The following is a 12712-nucleotide window of genomic DNA, read 5'->3' on the forward strand; positions in this document are numbered from 1 at the left end:
AAGACACCAACAACTGGGTCAGTGAGACATGACAGCAATCTCGGTCAGGTAAGTGTGGAAAATGGGACATAACATAGGCATATTAGCTAAAAATAAAAAAAAAATCTGTATTTTTTTTACATTTTGAATGTTTTGCGCTGTGCTAATATTTATTTTCGATTTTGTGGTTGGTCTCCTTTAGATTATGCAAAACAAAGGACTTGATTGTCTTTAGTGAACGTGACAACACTTCTTAATAGTGTTTATTGTTGCTTGGTCAGAACAGTTGTGAATCTACCTCTATTTAACATTATTCACTGCTTAGGCTAAGTACACACTGGAGAATTTTCCGACCAATCTCTTATCTACAATGATTGTACCTATGAGTGAAGGTCCGACCGTTCGGGCAATTCATGCATATGGACTACACATGATTTACCGTCCGATCTGTGCTCTTTATCTGGTCCTATAGTCATTTAGAGAATGACAGCTGAATATGCATTTATTCATTTATTCCTGTCACACTGATTAACCGCCTTGATTTAGCTATTCACATGTCTAACGAATTTCGTTAGCTTCAGTGACTCTGAAACAAAATATTCAGTCTCAGAATGAACAAATTAATTATTCCATCTTGACATGTTCGTTGCCGGCATCGGCTGAAAGGACTAAGGGCTAGATTTACTAAGCTGCGCGTTTGAAAAAGTGGGGATGTTGCCTATAGCAACCAATCAGATTCTAGCTTTAATTTATTTAGTGCATTCTACAAAATGAAACCTATAATCTGATTGGTTGCTATTGGCAACATCACCACTTTTTCAAACCCGCAGCTTAGTAAATCTAGCCCTAAGACTCTGTAAACTCTATGAAGATTGTGATCGTGAGTGCATACACACTACATGATCGGAAGGTAACTGCAACGAGATTATCAAACAGTATGACCAACCACATGAAACGACAATCGGCACTTTGGAACGACTGTCATTCATTGTGTAAGTAAACAAACTAACGCACTATGTGGCTGAGCGGTCGTTTACTGGGTGATCTGCCCGATAATTGGCTGAAAAACCTCCAGTGTGTACCTTGCCTTATACATTACTATTTTCAAGTCTGTGTTCAAATGAAATCCGGGTCATGAATGCAGCATTATAATATATCTTCAATCCCATGAAATTTGAGTTTAACATTTTCGTCTCATGTGTTATTTTTAAGTAAGTAGGCTGAATACTTGTGTTACTTTATGTAGACTTTGGCCATAGAAAAAGTGGTAACTGAAGGGTGAAAACATACTACTAAAGCATATTGGCCAAAGAGACCTACAATTCTGATTGGACCATTCCCACGAAAGAAATGTTCTTATTGCTAGTTTATGCAGAACTTTGAACAAAGCACAGAGGAGTAGAATCCTGTTAATCACGAGCTGCTTCACAAAATATGTTACTCTCTGAGTCTGATACTGATTCTGTTCAATACTAGTGTGATCAATAACATACTGGATGACTACATGTTGACTGGGAAATAGAAATCTGTATTATAGACAGGGGTTCATGCTGGTGTGTTGTGTCCTGATGAGGCTCCTGAAGCGTATTTCCAGAAGATGCTTGAAAAGTTTTATGTTCAAAGAGGATCTGATATGTTTAGTTGTATTGTATGTTTGTGTATTATCTCCAGTTTTGTGTCACGTGCAGTTTTTTCCATGATGTTGTACTAGCCCAGGCCAGGCTTTCAGTAGGTTGCGGTCCATAATGTTGTGCTACCTCCAAGTAGGATCATTGATACTGTGGTCTGGATTGCAGGTAAATGAGATGGTTATGGCATATCTGGTGCCCCAGCTCACTTTTTCCACATGATGTAAATTCTCAGATCCAGACGTGAAGAAGGAAAGACGGCCTACAAAAAAAACCAGATGACGTTATTTGTTCTGCGATTTATCTGAGTTTCTACATTATATCAAAACTCAGGTGCGGAGAACTAAAAACACAAACTTCTCATTGGCATGTTACTGAACTACTAAGGTCTGGTTTTTAAGAGTCCACAAAAAAACCTAGTTAATGAACTACTACCACAGAAGAACTAGGCATGTGATCCACCAGGTCCAGAAAAACTCGCCCCACTAGCTCCTTCAGTCCTACAATCTTCAAGTGCTTACAGCCTAGAGTCTAAATGTAAACATCTGCATGTGGAGGTCTACAGAGATGAATCAAACAAACCAGATTGACAACCTCGATCTGCAGAAATTTGAACTCCAGACTGTGAGCCCTAGGGCATCATGGGACTGCAAATAAACAGCAAAATTGAGTTTCTCTTGAACTGTGGGACGCACTTGCCTGGATCTGCAAGTTGAAGGAGGTTCATTGACCCAAAAAAATTTAATGTTGTTCTTTCATCACTATATTGCATACAATACGCTCTTTTTATTCTGAAAGGTTTTAGTAAATATAAGACAGTAAATATAAGAATGCAGTACTGAAGAATTGTTTGATTTCATTTTTAGTTAAAAATGTTATTCAGGGACAAAACATAAACGGGTTCGGATGGCATATTTTACACTTTTTATGCAAAAAACAAAGAATACTTTTGCTTTCTTGGGTTACAAGACATTTAGCCAACAATAGGTGATTACATCTTTAATTGAGTTGCACGTGATTTTGTTAAAAAATAAATATACCCCAAAACCAATGACAAGGAATATCCATTGTGTTTCTGCATAGTGTGAATCATTATATTATCTAGTATGGTGTGAATGAAGAATTAATTTTTCCTCTTCTAAGCGGATGATACATACAGAAAAACAGGTCCTGTAACCAGACTGCAAAATGATCAGGAATAAGAATGTTTACTGGTGCAAACAGGTAAACAATAACACATTAGTCAATTGTAAGAGTTATATTTTATCCTCAGACACTCTGCTGTTACATAGACTGTGTCATAATATTAAGCTGGCCACGCAAGCGATCAATGACATCTATCCTACTCCCCCTTAGACCAAGGGGCGCGATCACTTCCATCCTGGTAATGCAGTTGGAAGATTAATGCACACACAGGCCGGAATTTGTAGTAATCTATGTACTATCATGACCAATGATGCAATATTTCAGTGTTTGACCAGCATTGGAGGCAATTTTATGCAAATACTTACCTACCTGTTCACACTTAGCAGAGTGCCTATAGTGAGCAAACAGAATGCTATCAAATCTAAAAAAGATCATTTTCATGCTGCAAAAAAACAAGTGATTTCTACATTTCCAGCAGGTAATATTGATTTAAGTAACAATATCTGTCACTTAGAGTAAACACTACCTGCACAGGGATGTTAATTGCAATTTGAGTAAGGGATAAGACGGACTTTCAGCATAGAAACTGGGTGGAATAGAATGACTTTTCTCACTTTGGCTAGTACTGTCTTGAGTATAAGATAAATAAATTCGAACTTCACTTCAGTTTAACATTGCATGTGTTTAATTTATTAATTGACAGTTACAGAATGGTAAAAATTATATAATGGAACAATTTTTATTATTTAAATTTCACATGTGCATCCATTTGCTGGTCTGAGTAGGATTCTCAAATGTTGTCATGCCTGTGTGCAAAACGCTACTTACCATGTTTCTGAACCAATCACTCCACATCCCCCACACTGTACATGCAGGAAGAGAGCAGGATCCTTAAGTGGCAGATATCGCAACACAACGGAAGATTAAATTAATTAATTCAATTTGGTGGTACTTCAATAATTTCTTGCTGTGCAGCTGACAACAACAATGCAACCTTCTGGAATTAACCCCTGCAATAGCTGAGGCTTAGGATATTGGTATTGTATATCCCCACAGGGAAATAAAGGCATTGCAAAGCAAAATAAAAAAAAAATCATTACTACAAGCAGCATATGCACAGACAGAACTAGATAATTACTCATTATTAAGTGATAACTACTTATTTCTGTGTATCTCCCTCCCATTAGACTCTGTGGTGCGCTAAAAACCAACTATGCATTTATCTGTATTCCTAAATATGTAATTATCTTCCCCATCTGAATGTCGCAGTCATACTTACTATGTCTTTTGTATGTACATAAAAGAGTATGTATTATCTATAGCAGTGATTTAAGAGTATTTTAATATACAGGGTGATTCAAAAGTCGCAGTACACCCTTTTATTTCAAAAACTCTACAGGAATTGGGCCGATTGGCCGATTTCAAGATGGCGCCCATGTTTGGTACATACCGTAAAAGATAGACCACGTCACCCATACCTTACTGGAGTATTCAGGTTTCCCAATTCCTGTAGAGTTTTTGAAATAAAAGGGTGTACTGCGACTTTTGAATCACCCTGTATAATATCACAGTTGTAGCAAATTCTAATTTATGGTTTATTTGTATGTATTATCTTTGTTATTTTAACTACGGATAATTGTCTGGTTCTGGTGCTGACATATATAAGTATATATGCATACTACCCAACTATACAAATTTGCTAATCATGACATTTTAGGCTGCTTGCTAATCCACCAAAACCCTAAGACTCCACCTTTAACTCATGGGGGTAAATTTATCAAGCTGCGGGTTTGAAAAAGTGGAGATGTTGCCTATCGCAACCAGATTCTAGTTAACATTTATTTAGTACATTCTACAAAATGACAGCTAGAACCTGATTGGTTGCTACAGGCAACATCTCCACTTTTTCAAGCCCCCAGTTTGATAAATTTACCTCATGGAGTCAGCAATATTTTCCTTTCAAAAATCAGGATTGTTGACCATTGTGTGTATGTAGAAGTTTACCTACATGATGCTGCACAGTACACAAAGTGCCTTACAAAATGACAACAACACAAAAAGGAGTAAAGTGCATGAGGGAAAAAACATTAAGATTTTTACCCTGAAGAGCTCACAGTCACAGTTCTAATACACACATTGTATAAAGAGCTCACAGTAAAAGAGACTGACTAAAATTTTAACCAGTCACTTTATAAGATCATGGGCATGAATTATTGTGGAGTTGTCCACATTGACTATATTAGAAAAATGTTAGTCACTGGTGGTGTGGTGGACCGTTCTAAATGTCAATTAAATCTAAAATACAAGTTGTCTTATATACAAGAGCTAGTGACAACATTCGCAAATATATGAAAAAACTTCCATACCTTTTCTACAAATAAAAGAGGCAGATGGCAGTGCCCTTCAATGAATTTACTGACTAAATACTAGACATGGGCCATGTATTACATGTGGAAGTAGATTAGAACGTTAGAGTTAGGGAAAGGGGGGTAAATTATGCATTTGGTACATTTTTTTCTACTACATCAAATAGTTTTCCATAATTCCCCCCCTATTGCAGAGTGACATTTTGTAGGCAAGAGCTGATATGTAAATGTTTGAAAATGTCTCTGGATTCTTGTACTTCTGTCCACATCCATTAAGGCAATGCAGACAAGACTGTTAACTTCCTCATTTACAACGCCCCCTTTCTAGTCTGGCTCCTCTAAATTGTTCAAGCTTGTGCTGCTCTCTCATTACTGTGTCAATGTGATTATGCTTCATGGGACTTTGTCCGCTGTATTATTTTTATTTTGTGGGTTTTTTCTTTAAACCTAACTCAATAAAAATAAATTGATAAAAGTGCATCTGGACCCCAGATTATATGAGGATCTCTTTTAGCTGATGATCATTTTATGTCGATATCAAATCACATTTAGTAACAAATAAATTCCATAGCTCCATTAGTGATAAGGATCACAGGGCAAAGCATTGCTGTCAATGACTGGGTTAATATGTAATTTAGGGGACCTGCCAGTGATCAGGTTAGTAGAATTAAAAAATGCCAGTAGTGATCAGGTTACACAGAATAGAAGGGTGCTGCCAATTATTCACTAATGTGTAACCGAGGAGTGCTGTCAGTATTAGGGTTACCACAATATTGGGGATTCTATTAGGGATTAGGTTACACGCTACAGAAGGGTTATAGCCTGCAGAGATACAAACTACACTTTGTAAAGCAAAGACGTTTTAATATGCATGACCATAAGTCTGGAGCAGAACATCGAGTCGTGATGGAGGGAAGTTCCAGCACATTAGCAGCAAAATACTTACTGAAGGAGCAGAGGTAGCATCTAAATGATGTTCTTTATACCTCTGACAGCCAACAGACCATGAACAACACAAGAACAACAGGATATGAGACTAGCATTGGTAAAGAGAACATGTCTATACTAATAACTCCAGCTTAAGAGCAAAACTGTGAAAATAAAGGCTGTGTATTTTATTCTCTCAAATACAAGTAAGGCTTCCCACAATCAAGGGTTATAAATGATATCAATTGAATGTTTCTTTACATTTTCCAATATTAGCCATGCACGGCAGTTAGGTCTCACCTGGTGATCTCTATCTTCCTACAATAAACAACAGTGAGGAAGTTACGACTGAAGCACACCGCAAAACGGCTTTGTTTTGCACCAATGTGCCTCGATGGGCATACAACAAGGAGCATGCCTAGTCTACATTCTCGGGAGGCAATCTCCTTCCACTGTTTTGTTTACAAAAGAGCCAAAATACATGGTCAATATTCCAAATTGTAAAAACAAAAAGTTGTCCTAATGTTCCTTTTGTGGGCTGTAAACACAGCACTGCATGTCGAGCATTGGTTTTGATAGGGTGAGATTTGAAAAGGGGACAGCTGCTGACTTCTACTCCACTGGATGCTCAACCCTCTTCAAAGTTCTTTAAAAACCTGGTCAATCCTATGGTTTAGTGTACAACCATTTGAAATCTGCAAATTATGTAAATTAAAGAGTCCAGAGTAATATCATCAGAGACTCTTAAGGTTGATGTGAAGCTGAAAGTGTGGGACAAAAAGTTTCAAATACAATGTAATACAGACACAAATATAAAATAAAAGTACAAATTAAATTGAATTAAGAAAAAAACATTCGCTGTCTTAAGAAATGTTAATAGATTTATGAAACTTCATACAATATACTAATGCTCTATTTACGATCAGGGGTATAGGGTAGGGGTTTAGATGCCAAGGGCTGGTATGGCTGGGGGCGTCTGCCCTCTCGGGTGGGTCCCATAGTGGACTACCTTGGACTGGGTCACTGGGCTACCAGCATTTTCTTTCCTTTAAAATGTTCCCAATAGGCTGCTGAACCAAGTCTCGCCCCATGGGCTAAAATTTGCCAGCCAGCCCCTGCCGGGCGCCATTAGAAGCTGCTGCTGTTCATCATTATCATCAGTGCATGTTTTGCATCAAGGGTCAGGGGAAACACATTCTGACATGTGTATGTGTCCAGGTCTACATCAATGGCATTTATGTGAACATGTACTTACTGTACTCGGCATATACTTGCCAGCCCCTTTCCACTTCTGTAAGCATATAGCCAACTAAGAGTAAGATACAACCAAATTTGCAAACAGATAGAAGTGAAGTCTCTCTTTATGCATATGCACTATACAGAAATATGGATTTTGCACCAAAAAAATGCAGTTTTCAGAACAAGAATTGAGCAGTAGCAAATTGCTTACTTTTTATAAATTCTGTTACATATATAATTTTTTGTCCCACTTCTCAAGTTGATTTAGACATTTGGACTGCAAAAGCTGCCGTGAAAGATGAAATGTGTTGAGACATTAAATGCTGCAAACCCATGTAATTACTAATCCTGAAATGCTCACAGGGGTGACACTTAGTCATGGTATATATATATCATGTTTCAATTGAAGCATATTAAGCGACTGGTGTTTTTTCTACAGACACTTGCAAAATAACTCATACTGTAGTTTGCACATGAATTAACCATGGGCCTGAAATCCTATAAAGACTGGTATCTGTTCTCTGCCGCTTCCATTTTATTTCTTGTGTGAAAGACACTTAAAGGGATGAGGAAAAAAACACTTAGAAATAAATATCGCACAACAAGGAGTTTTGGCATTTCAGAAAGCCTCAATTAGATTCTCTCCACCCCCTTAAATAATGGCTCCTGCTTTGCTGCAATGCATGCTGTTCTTATGTTCTCTCTCTGTTTGATGTTGTCCTGTATACATCTGAAACATTTATATGCTGCTCTGAAGTACCTTGATTCATCTGTACCCTGTGAAGGGAAAATTAAAACAAATATCTACTGTCAGCTGTCACAGCAGAGGGAGGCCAATTTTCTTTCTTTTATAAATGCACAGATGAATAATAAAAATACTAGGAAACTTGATGGAGACTCAACTTAGTGTGACCCTATGGACTTACTTTACCACCCTATCTGGAGGGATCTTACGAGTGCATCCGGGCTACTTTCCCATGTCAGTAACTGACTATTACTTACTACTCCTACTGGTGTCGTCTGTTACCAGACACTCGCTGACTTGTGAATGCCAACTGCGCAATAGTTGTAGGAGGATAGGCTTCTTCACCGGCATCTGGAACCACTTACATCCGGGTAGATGGCATAGCTGCTGCAGCTCATCTTTGCTGTGGGCTGGCTGGTACCTTCTGACCACTTACTATGGATCAGAACTGCTGGGTAACGGGCTGAGTGCTGCCACAGTGACGCTGGGTTCTTCACATGACAGCTGGGGAACAGATTAAAGTATAGTAGGTCACAGGATACAGCAAGCAATAGGCGTCAGGCCGAACCTTGAAGTAATGATGTTTACTGCACAAGGGTCCTTATAAGGACCATTACACACTAGTTAGAGGTACTGCTCATCATAAAGAAGTACAGATGGTAAATAACTTATGTGGATAACAAGGTTCCTGGCAGGAGGTAATCCATCTCGTGCCTCTTTAACTAATACAGGCTGATACCTGTATGTGAATCAGCCTGGAGGGGTGACAACACACTTTTAACATTGTTGCCAGTGGCAGGGGGGAATATACTCCCCAAATCCCCCCGTCCATGAGTTGCCAGGGAGAGGGGCGGTTCACCCTCTTCTCCACCCTGATGCCAGGACGGGAGATTTATCTTTAAATCTCCTGCCTAAAAATACTTCTGGCTCTCTGCCCTGGCCAAATTTGGCTCCAGGGAGAAGGCAGCGAGATCTCGGGGTAGCAGTCCCCAGCCTGCCATACCTGGCTCCAGTATGGCTCTTTGCATCCTTGCTTCACCAGCATGCCCCGCGTCTCCTGGACTAATTTTAATCCAGGAGCACCATTGCAAGACCCCTCCAGCAACTACGGAATGGCAGCTGCCTTTGGGATTCACATCCAGGAAGCTCCTGGCTCCCACTGGATCTACTGGACCACCAAGGATTGAGGCACCCTCCAGCACCCGCATCACATCCAGGAAGCCCCTGGCTCCCACTACCCAATGGACCACCAGGAAATGGCAGGAACACTTTTACTTTAAATAAATTATAATATAAATTCTAACCCTTCCAGCGCTATGCGCCACTTACTTACTGGCGCCGCAGCGCCCATACATTAAATAGATACATTATTTTTACACTCACGCCGGGGATTAACCACTGCAGTGCTGTGCCGTCAAAGTATTACTCTACCAACTGTGCAATGGACAGTTAAAACACATTTTGCCATTATTAAATACATTCAAACACTGCTTTCTACACACCGCTCCTAGCGCCGGTAATTTAACATCTCCAATGCTGGGTATTATCCCTCCAGGAACACATTTAAAAATGGCTACCGCAGAACACTCGATCCGATCCGATCACAATCAGCTTCTGGACAAGTCTCTTTGTCTTTTCATCATAAAAAAACGAAATAAAACTTCCTATTCATTATTTAAGGTACCCATTACTATGACGATTATGTATTATTGTTATTTTCCCTTAATAATGAGGTATGACAATGTATATTGTATGTAACCGTGTAATGTAATCTCAACGTGTGCTCTGCTAAATGACATGAGTCTGAATCTATGCAAGTGTCAATAATCTTTTGAAATTGGCCAGAAAGAGATAGATAAGTATCTATGAGAAGTTATTTTGGTATGCAGAGGATGTGGATCTGACCAGCCAAGCCGAACGAGGAGAGGTGAGAACTCAGGCCCTGTGAACATCCCAGATCTCAGGACATCCCTAAATCACTTTGAAAGCCCTGTGACATTTGGGAGATCAATCTGTCCTTATTGACAGCTAAACTCCAAAGGGGGGGAGAATTATACGGAAAAATGTTTAAAATCTTCTGCCTTAGACAATAACATGTGCTTTTTCATGAGGGGGTCTATGAAAACTGAAATGTTCCCTATTTCTCAAATGTGTTCCCTCACACACCAGGGGGTAAATGTATCAAGGTCCGATTTTTTCAGTGTGTTAAAATCATGGTAAATTTCGCAAATGTATAAAGCTGCGATTTTTACCCTGATCTTGAAAATCGCTGGTCATCTCTGGCGCTTTGCTGCGATGTAAAACACTCCCGTGTTAGCCAACTCTCCTGTGTTGTAGCAGCGTGTTCTATAAACACATCACTGTTACACTGTTCTGCAATACAGCAGGAGCAGCTGTAAAAAGTGTTAAAAATACATAAAAGTTTGTAAAAAAAAAAACGTGGGGTCCCCCCGCTATTCAGTATTAACCCTAGTGCTGCCAGACTACTGCTGGTTCCGTGAAAATCGGGGGGAAAATTTGCGTGTTTTCAAGGCTTAGTTACAAAAAAGTCACTACTTACTAGTTAAGATCTGGGGGTAAATGTATCAGGGTGCGATTTTGCAAATCCAGCGATTTTATCAGGAGAGTTGAAATCACCAGAGTTGTGCCTCTGTCATAATTTATCAACCATAATCGCCGTTTATTACCCTACACCCACCGCCCAGAGGTGTAGGAAGAGCCCTAGTGCTGTCAGCACTGGGCTGGGTGTCCCTAGAGGGGGAGGGGGCGCTCGTTTTTTTCAGAAGCACAACTCTGGCGATTTTACATGAAATCTCAGCTTCATACATCTGCAAGTTTCAACTCTCCCAAGAAAATAGCTGGATTTGCAAAATCACACCTTGATACATTTACCCCAAGGTCTTAACTAGTAAGTAGTGACTTTTTTGTAACTAAGCCTTGAAAACATTTTTTTCAGATTAAATAAATTTAATCTAGTGTGTTCTCCGTGATTCTTTGTGAAGTTACGAAGCCCAGGGAGGCTCATGCTACATGTGTATGTGATTTAAGTGTGAATCATTAATAAGCGGTTTTGGTGAACGTAAGGACAGCATTATAAATCCTTTGTGGTGGCAGAAAAGGTGTATTCATTGCTAAAGCTGGGTACACACTACAGAAATTTCGGCCAACTTTTTATGCCGAGCGATTTTACATGCGACCGATGGTCCGATCGCTCGGTCCATGGACTGCATACACACTAGCTTTGTTTAGGACGATAAAGGGAAGAGCGGACGTCCCTTTAGCGACTTTTTACAGCCATGTTGTCGTGAACAATGATTTAAATTCCGTACACACTGCAGCGACATTTGTGGGAAATGTACGAGATACCAAAGACATTAGCATAAAGGGGCAGAGCTTTCACTATAGTTAACTCCCAAAACAGCATAAAAACAGAAGGCTAAACTGTCCCTTCATTCATTCCTATTTCTAAACCTACAATGGCTACAGAAGAACAAGAACAAGCAACTGCACTTCTCCTGCTTGCTGTGGCAAGAAGACTGCTGGTACGGAACCAAAGAGAAAGAAGGAGAAAGAATAGATATTGTTGGAGCAAAGAGTGGTTCAAGAGGAGAGACACATTCTCTCATATGCCCCTGCTACAGGAGATACGGGAGATACAGGACAACAACCCAGATGATTTCAAGAATTTTCTTTGTATGAGTGATTAAACTTTTCAGGAACTGCTCCAACTAGTAACCCCTCTCATCCAGAGGGAGAACACCCATTAAGGAGACCCATATCGCCAGAGCAAAGACTGGTGGCAACACTACGATTTTTGGCAACAGGGAGAACACTTTCAGATCTTAAATACAGTACGGCTATTTCACCCCAAGCTCTTGGCATGATAATACCTGACACCTGTGATGCTATCATCGAAGTTCTCAGTGACCAGTATATGAAGGTTGGTGAAAAGCAATAGTATTTATCGTAAAAATAGCGGTTTACATATTAACATATATAACATTGTAAAAATACATTTAACTTGGAATGTGCAATTCGTAGATTGTTTGGACCAGAGCAATAGTTTATAATTGTTGGTAGTGCAAAATTTCGTTTGTGTCCATACCAGATGTGTCCCCTGCGTAATGTGGCATCCTTACTGATGGTAATGGCGTGGATGTCATACAAGGTTGAGACATGCCGCTTTGTCCACCCATGGTATCATGCTGCAACTGTGCTGTCTGAAATGTATATGCTTGTTTGTGTCTATGGTTAGTTGTGGAAATAAATGTGTCCGGCCACAAATCTTCAGCGGTAGCCTTACACATGAGGTCGCACAGCAGCCGCTCCATTTCAGCTTGTGTGCCATTGCTACTACTTCTCATTTTGCTAACTATTGTTGCTGCAAGGAAATCAAATGTGTCCTGTACCTTTCTTTTTGTTATCAGTGTGTTAGCGCAATCAATCATCTTTTCTGCTAGTGCATCAGTTTCTTGTATTTCATTTATTCTGCGTCTCTTTCGCTTCTGATTGTTTTTTGCTGGTGTATCAGCTTGGGTCACATCTTGCCTGTCAGCAGTTAGCTGGCTTTCACGTGGAGTGCTATTAATTGTTGTAGCATCCTGGGCTTCAATGTACTGATCTTAATCATAATGTACTGTACTTACTGTGCCGCTTGCAGGTATATCATATGCTTGCTCTAC

General features: G+C 39.6%; 1 protein-coding gene across 1 annotated transcript in view; it reads right to left on the minus strand.

The window, feature by feature from the left end:
* Positions 1-229: 229 nt before the first annotated feature.
* The window catches only part of OGFOD3 (2-oxoglutarate and iron dependent oxygenase domain containing 3), a 118816-nt gene continuing 106333 nt past the window's right edge, over positions 230-12712 (minus strand). The window contains exon 9 of the mRNA XM_075216929.1: positions 230-1869. Coding sequence (XP_075073030.1) covers positions 1733-1869 — 137 coding nt within the window. The 3' untranslated portion in view covers positions 230-1732. The remainder of the gene's footprint in view (positions 1870-12712) is intronic.

Source organism: Mixophyes fleayi, chromosome 6 (assembly GCF_038048845.1).
Source record: "Mixophyes fleayi isolate aMixFle1 chromosome 6, aMixFle1.hap1, whole genome shotgun sequence".
Taxonomy (NCBI): domain Eukaryota; kingdom Metazoa; phylum Chordata; class Amphibia; order Anura; family Limnodynastidae; genus Mixophyes; species Mixophyes fleayi.